The sequence below is a fragment of the Sphaeroforma arctica genome, assembly GCF_001186125.1.
Source record: "Sphaeroforma arctica JP610 unplaced genomic scaffold supercont1.873, whole genome shotgun sequence".
NCBI classification, from domain to species: Eukaryota; class Ichthyosporea; order Ichthyophonida; genus Sphaeroforma; species Sphaeroforma arctica.
This window is the reverse complement of record NW_014039685.1, coordinates 13,982-20,973: the sequence shown is the minus strand read 5'-3', so window position 1 is coordinate 20,973 and position 6,992 is coordinate 13,982. Positions and strand designations below refer to the sequence as shown.

The following is a 6,992-nucleotide window of genomic DNA, read 5'->3' as shown; positions in this document are numbered from 1 at the left end:
TATATATATTGATGTGTCCTTCACTGTGCGTGTCGGCTGACTCTCCCCGTTGCGCGACAACAATACAACAGGTATTGTATAAACTCAATTTCCAACCTGTCCAACGTGGCTTGTGCCATATTCTTGCCTTATGTATTCGTCTGACATTGCGATCAGTTTAATGTTTAATCTTGATACATTGTTGCGGTCGTCATGTGTACACCGACACGAGATATTTACAATGTTCAAAATCAATCTCCACAGACATTCAAATCGGCGCTGAGAAAACTCGTCAACAGCGATACATGGCCCTCCGATGGACTGCTAGACCCTGTCAATCTGATGCAAATTGGCACTTTGGGTACTTTCTCGTTCGTCAAAGATCACCTACCTTCATCGTACATCGCAAGTATACAAGTAAGTGGTGCCTGAACTGGCTCTTATGTTGCTATTTTTGGGTTTAGTTGCTGTAGGTATGTGTGTTGTAATAAAACAGGTGTTTTCAGGATAACATACTGTTCACATGCAAGATAAAAGGTTTATATTTTGAATTACATTACTTTGTCGAGGTACAATGACTGCGCATCTCTAGCACTTTCCTCATTGTTTTCTGTTCCCGTGCTTTCACGCTTGTTCCTACGACAGAAGCGATATCCGCCGGCACTGAAAATGGGCCAGACAGAGAAATCATTAACAAAACGAACGTCATCGTATGTCCTGTTTTTGAAGGAGCAGTAGCGAGTTTTTCGACGCTGTGGATACTTTGTTGCATGTAGTGTAATCGATAGTGGAGATAATTGCAAGGGGACAATCTAGCATGGATATCCATGCCAGGGCAAAGTCCTGTGGTGGGTGACGCCATGAGAACATATGAACTAATAGTAGTAAGGATAGATTCCACCAGCAGACCATTCTTTGCAAATGGAATGTCTGAATATTACGGGACGCTCGATGTAAGGCCAGCTGTGCAAAGAACTATATTCATGTTGGTTCCGAGTCTCCATGTAGTGCAACTGAGTGATGACTCGAGTGTTTGATTCTAGTCTATTACAAACTATATCCAACTACGGCTTGTCGTTCTACACAGTGGGAAGGTAGGCAAGAGACTAGACAGTTTCAGGGTAAAACTAAAAACCCTAAAAATCCGAATACCAAAGAAATGCCGTATGATTAGTAAGTTTCATTTGCTTTCGTCGCTTCAGCGGACGAGCAGTGCTTACTATTCTGGCATGTTTTGCCAACTACACTTTAAATCGTGTTCAGAACTGGCAGCGCATACCCTGCGGTATTATTTAGACTTACAATATGAAAACATAACTGAAGGCTGAATATATAGACTAACTATATATTGAAAATCACAGTTAAAGAAAATATTATATAGACTTGACTAAAATAAAATCATAACTAAAGACTGAATATATAGACTTCATTGATATAAAATCATAATAAGGGCTGGTTATATAAACTTAACTAACCAAAAATTATCTAAAGACTGAATTCTGCCCTTTTTGGTGATCTTTGTCTTGGGCGAAACAACTTGCCATCCGTTCGATTTCCCTGATAGTTTAGTGTTCAGAATCGGCAGCACATACCCTGCGGTTGTGCTGCAGATGAGATGTTTTCATTGTGGTAGGAATACAATCAGGCCATGCGGAAGTGGGACAAATTTCCAACGACTTCCGAGTTAAATCAATGTATAAGATGTTCACCTTTGTAATTTATTGATTATTTGGTATTTAACCGATGTTTTTAATGCATACTTATGTAACTTATTGGTGGTTTGGGATTCCAACGCACTTATCATGCAAAATTTTAATTTCCCAATAATGGTAACAACTTTCCGTTTCATAATAACTGAACCCTGACACAAACACATAACCATGTACATTTCGCGATGTGCGTTCCTGGGTGGTGCTTCATATCATCGTCGACAGTGTCGCACACTTCTACTTCATTCGAGAGCTACGATAGTATCGGTTTTCGTTGCGCACTTCCCTGTCGCACACACAGAGTGACACTGCCATGGATAAACTCTATAGGTGGTTATTGCACGGGCTCTATATCTACACGGACGTACCCTGCGCCAGAGATTCCCTCATCGAAAGCATTCCCGCTGCTAACAAACTCTGGCGCAGTTGCGGTAAGTTTGACCGATCATTGGCAAACGCCCAGCGAGTACTACGGCAGTGGCATTGGGACTTAAATTGCGACCGTGAACGTAACCGTAGCCGCGATCAGTCTATAGTAATCCAGGTTGAATTGGTTGGCAACAGCGCTTCCTCGAGAAGTTTGCGCTCGATTGTGGCCCTACCAATGAAAAGAGCCTCTTGTCAAGTACTACCAACTCTGATTGGCCAGTCTTCAGCGACGTTCTCTTGCGCCCGGTTGCGATTCTACCAATGAAACCAACCTCTCGTCACTTACTAATAACTGATTGGTCAGTCTTCGGCGACGGTCTCTTGCGCCCGGTTGCGATCCTACCAATGAAACCAGCCTCCGTCATTTACTAATAACTGATTGGTCTGATTGGTCAGTCTTCAGCAACGTTCTCTTGCGCCCGGTTGCGATCCTACCAATGAAACCAGCCTCTCGTCATTTACTAACAACTGATTGGCCAGTCTTCAGTGACGTTCTCTTGCGCCTGGTTGCGACCCTACAAATGAAACTAGTCCCTTGTCGAATACTATCAACTCTGGTTAGCCTGTCTTCAGCGAGTTTTTCAAATGCACTATCCGGCGGAGTAAATAACACCACCATAGACATGGGCTCACCAACCACGGTAATGAACGGGGGCAGGATACCAAATTGTGATTTCAATCTCATGTCATGAAACTCAAGTTCTCTGGCATGTTGTACGTGTTCCCTCATATGCCAATCGCTTTCATTCTTTCACTCATCCGTTCCATGAAACTCAATTTCGCATACATACCCGCTTTCACTCATACGTCCCGCCTGTTTCTTTTTTCTTTCTACTATCGCACATAACCTCACGTTAGCGACGACCGCCTCCGCACAAACTTCACAATTGGCTGCCTACCTACAGGCTTGCTGACCTCCCGTTGTACCATATTCACGTTTCCCGCCTGATCCGCACGTGCATTCTCAGTTGACTCAGGCCCGGGCGGAGGTGTTGTCAGCAAAATCCCGGGTCTGGGCCCCCACACAGTCCCTCGAGGTGCCATGTTCCGTTTCTGCTGCTCCTTCTCGCCGCTCTTGCGCTTAGCCAAGGACCGCATGACCCGGTTTTTCCAGCGGTTCTTGCGGTGCTCGCTGCCGTGGTACTTGCCAGATTTGTTGCTGTCCTCGTTGGCACCCAATTTCACACCCGTATTTCCTGAGAATAGACTGTTTATAGATGTATCAACACTCCCATCCACCGTACTGTCGCTTCTGCCCGTCACCTGAGCACCCATTGCCGCTACTATCGGCTGTTGCTGCTCCACCGAAACACTCGCTCGGGCATCAGTTTTGAACCCCATCTCTCCCTCCTCTCCCCGTTCCCTTTCGCGCTCCTTCTCTTTCTTCTTGTCGCTGCTGCTTACCCCTAACCCACTGGTCATGCTGGAATGCCTGAGCACCGTCATGATCTTCTTTGCCTTAGACTGGCTTCCGCCGCCATCCTCCCTGCCGCTGCCAGCATCCCGCTCATACAACACGCTGCCGCTGTTGTTCTGGCTCGTAGTGCCTTCATTGAGCTGCAAGCTGTTGCTGTTGCTGGCAGAACCCTCGGGACTGTACACACTCGACTTACCCGTCAGACTCGTCAGGCCCACAGATTGCGACACCCCCAGACTCTTGTTGCTCGTGTTGGTACTGTCGCTGCGAGAGCCCTCCTGCGCCGTGGGCACCCGGGTAGGGTCCATACGCATATCATTCACAGAAGGTCCGTTCTGCGGATCCTGATACCCGTGTGTATAACCCCGCGGGTTGGCTGGTCCAATCTGCAACTGTTTGCTCGGACTGCCCAGTTTGCTAGGGATCGGGATAGACTTCTTAGCCAACAAGGCGATGGCATCGATGCCCATACCCATTGCCGCACTCATCGCAAAGCCCATGGTTGCTACAGCACCTTCCCTCGACGGTTGGAGGTTTGGTTCCGATTCTGTCTGTGGCTGTGTTGCACTCGAATGGGCGTTGCCATGAAATCCTGCTTGACGTACTGACGAGGAAGAGGGGTGATTGTCTTTGGTTTCCCCGCCAATACTCGACCGCTTGAACACCGGAGCACCTTGCGCTTGCTCTCTATTATATGCATCGCCCGGTTGTGCATGCGCGCCGTTTGCCTGGGACGACCTTATTTTTTTCCCGTAATCGTCTACCGACCTCGCGCCTATGCTGTTAGCCCGCTGTGGCCTTGATGCAAAGCTTATCGCATTGCCATTGGTATTCGCATTGGTATTCGCATTCTGGCTCACATTCGAGTGCGAAGTGGATATGATCCTGTTGCCCTGGGCCTGCAAGAGGGACCGTTTGCCCTCGTCACTGGCTCTCCGTAGCATCCCCGTGCTCTCGTCACTCGCCCGCCTCCTCTGACTGTTCCTGGTATATGCACTACTACTACTACCACCCGTACCACTGCCACTCGAATCTGCACCCTCCACGGTGACTGTGGGTGACCTATGGTCGTGAAGGAGTCCGGGCGAGTGCTGGTCCGCTGACAGCGCCAACGGGAACGCATCCCGCGCACTTGGCCGCGTTTGTACCACTTGCACCGCCCCAGGGCGTCCGTAGGCCAGATCAGTCCGGCGACTAGCCATCTTGGCGAAGACATTCTGTATCTGCCCTGTGTGTACAGAGTAGTGGTTGGCTTTCTCTTGCTCGCTCTCCACATCCGAGAAGTTCTCCAGTGATGCTCGGCGTGGCCCATAGACGGACTGCTGTAACAGATTGCAGAAAGTGCGTTGATTACATTTCCAAATATGCAAGAGACAGGGTAGTGTAGGAAGTGTGTGAAAGATCGACATCAAATAGGATTGGGCAATTCGTGCTGTGGCCAGTGAACCATCGAGTTGTAAATAGTCTAACATATGCGAGTCCTTGAGATGGAATTTGACGTTGCACTTGTGCTCTGACTATGCCTAATATCTTTGTGAAATTGTGGAGAGAATAACACATCCAGAGAAGGCAGTCCATTAATCTACAGTAGCCAATCATTTGATGTGGATAGCGGCACTCACAGCAGACTTGTGAAGATTCCGATGCATGTAAATATGAAGTCAAAAGCACAACAAAGTCTGACTCGCCTTTCTGCTGGATCGACTCCGTAAAGACCGAACACGTCGAAGATAAACCTTATTTAAAACAGAATGGCCAAATGCACGGCCACTTTGATGTACCCAGAATTGTCGAAGATGCCCACAACTTGGAACGGAGAGGGCACACGCACGTTTACCTTGATGTAATAAGAATGTCTTTGAACTTACCTGGCTTTTCTTGGACTTGAACTTGCTGCTTGCCGGAGCCTCCACATGAAGCAACATATCACACAGGAGCTCGTCTAGAATATCCAACGGTGCATCTCTCCTGTCGTGCTCTGCTATGTCCTCCTCGAATCTCGGCGTGTGGAATGCCGAATGCCACCATTTGTAGTATAGAACCGAATATTTCTCAAACGCTCGTTGCTCCTAATAACCGTAGAAGTGTGGCGGAGTGCGAGTGAGAATTGCGACAACTAGCGACACGGACGACGCCATCTCTAATGAGTGCACGGGAAACACAATTCCGTGACTGAATGTGCTCTAACCGGAGAGGACGATCCAGTAATGATGTTTCGTTTACAGATCAAATGAACTGATTATTATACCCAGACAGAGAATGATTCCGGAACCGCCACGTTTACTCGTACAGGAAGCAAACATCACTGCAATTGTTCGGAGCACCGATGAATAGGCATATCAAAAGCACACCAATATCAAACAGACTCAAGCGTATTGCTCACACTTTTCTAAGAATTCGTGTGCTCAAATAGTCCGATGGCTGAACCGACATCCAGTACATCTCCCACTCACACTCACCGAATCGGAAAACCGTAACCTTACAATCTCGCTCAACATACCTTCTTGTTTCCTGGGCATCGCTCTGTCGTTTCCAGCATCTTCCTCAAGGCCTTGGATATAGCGGGCACACCCTTATCGTACCTCACCACATGTCCCGCCGCTCTTAGTCTATAGAATCGGTCTCTACTCAGCATACCCATTTTCATGAGTACCGCAATGCGTATCTGTACTTTGCGGTACAACGACAGGAGAGCAGGCGAACGCTCTACCAGAGGTAGTGCGTGGGAGGTCAGCAAGCCTCGGACAAGTGTCATCAGCTGCACGAGTGTTTCGCCGTCGTAGTCGTCGACTGAGTTGAGCCTGCTACGCCTACGCAAGTAGGAGAGCATTTTTTCTGCCTCTTGATTCCAGCCGGGCGTGTTCTGGCTTATGTGCTGATATAACTGCGCTATAATATCTCGAAAATAGGAAGACTGTAAACCAGATAAAAAAGCTGGTTAAAAGCGACGTTTATACGCAAAAAATTGATAGAAGAATATCAAAGCCGTGTACCATATCATAAAACTCGAGTGATTTGAAAATCTACAACTAAGTAACACAAGCGCCGATGAGATTACTATACAGGTGGAAAAATACTGGTATGATACAGTATTGCTCTGAGAGAGAGGGAGATATATATATATATATATATATATATATATGTGTTTGTGTGTGTACTGATAGACGTATACATATACATACATGTGTATAGTTATAAATATATACATATAAATATATATATAAATATATATGTGTGTGTACACGTGTGTGTGTGAAGAAGTATATGCATATTGATATCTTAATACAATAAGATGTTCATACATTTATATTTATACATATGCATATATATATATATGGATACAAAAACGTTTTTTTGTTAATATATAAAAAAAAATATATGTTAATATATTTGTATATATATATACATATATATATTTGTATATATATATATATATCTATATATATATATATATATAT

General features: G+C 46.0%; 2 protein-coding genes across 2 annotated transcripts; one reads left to right on the top strand and one right to left on the bottom strand.

Moving 5' to 3' along the window:
• Positions 1-192: 192 nt before the first annotated feature.
• On the top strand, positions 193-1,389 carry SARC_09025 (hypothetical protein; the record flags this gene model as incomplete). The annotated part of the gene is made up of 2 exons (XM_014296979.1): positions 193-396; positions 625-1,389. The coding sequence occupies 2 exons, from the start codon at positions 193-195 to the stop codon at positions 715-717; spliced, it is 297 nt and encodes a 98-aa protein (XP_014152454.1). The 3' UTR covers positions 718-1,389.
• A 293-nt stretch (positions 1,390-1,682) lies between these two features.
• Positions 1,683-6,364, bottom strand: SARC_09024 (hypothetical protein; the record flags this gene model as incomplete). The annotated part of the gene is made up of 4 exons (XM_014296978.1): positions 1,683-2,473; positions 2,566-4,856; positions 5,403-5,603; positions 6,035-6,364. 3 exons carry the CDS (start codon positions 6,362-6,364, stop codon positions 2,967-2,969), a joined length of 2,421 nt encoding a protein of 806 aa, XP_014152453.1. The 3' UTR covers positions 1,683-2,473; positions 2,566-2,966.
• Between the last annotated feature and the right edge of the window lie 628 nt (positions 6,365-6,992).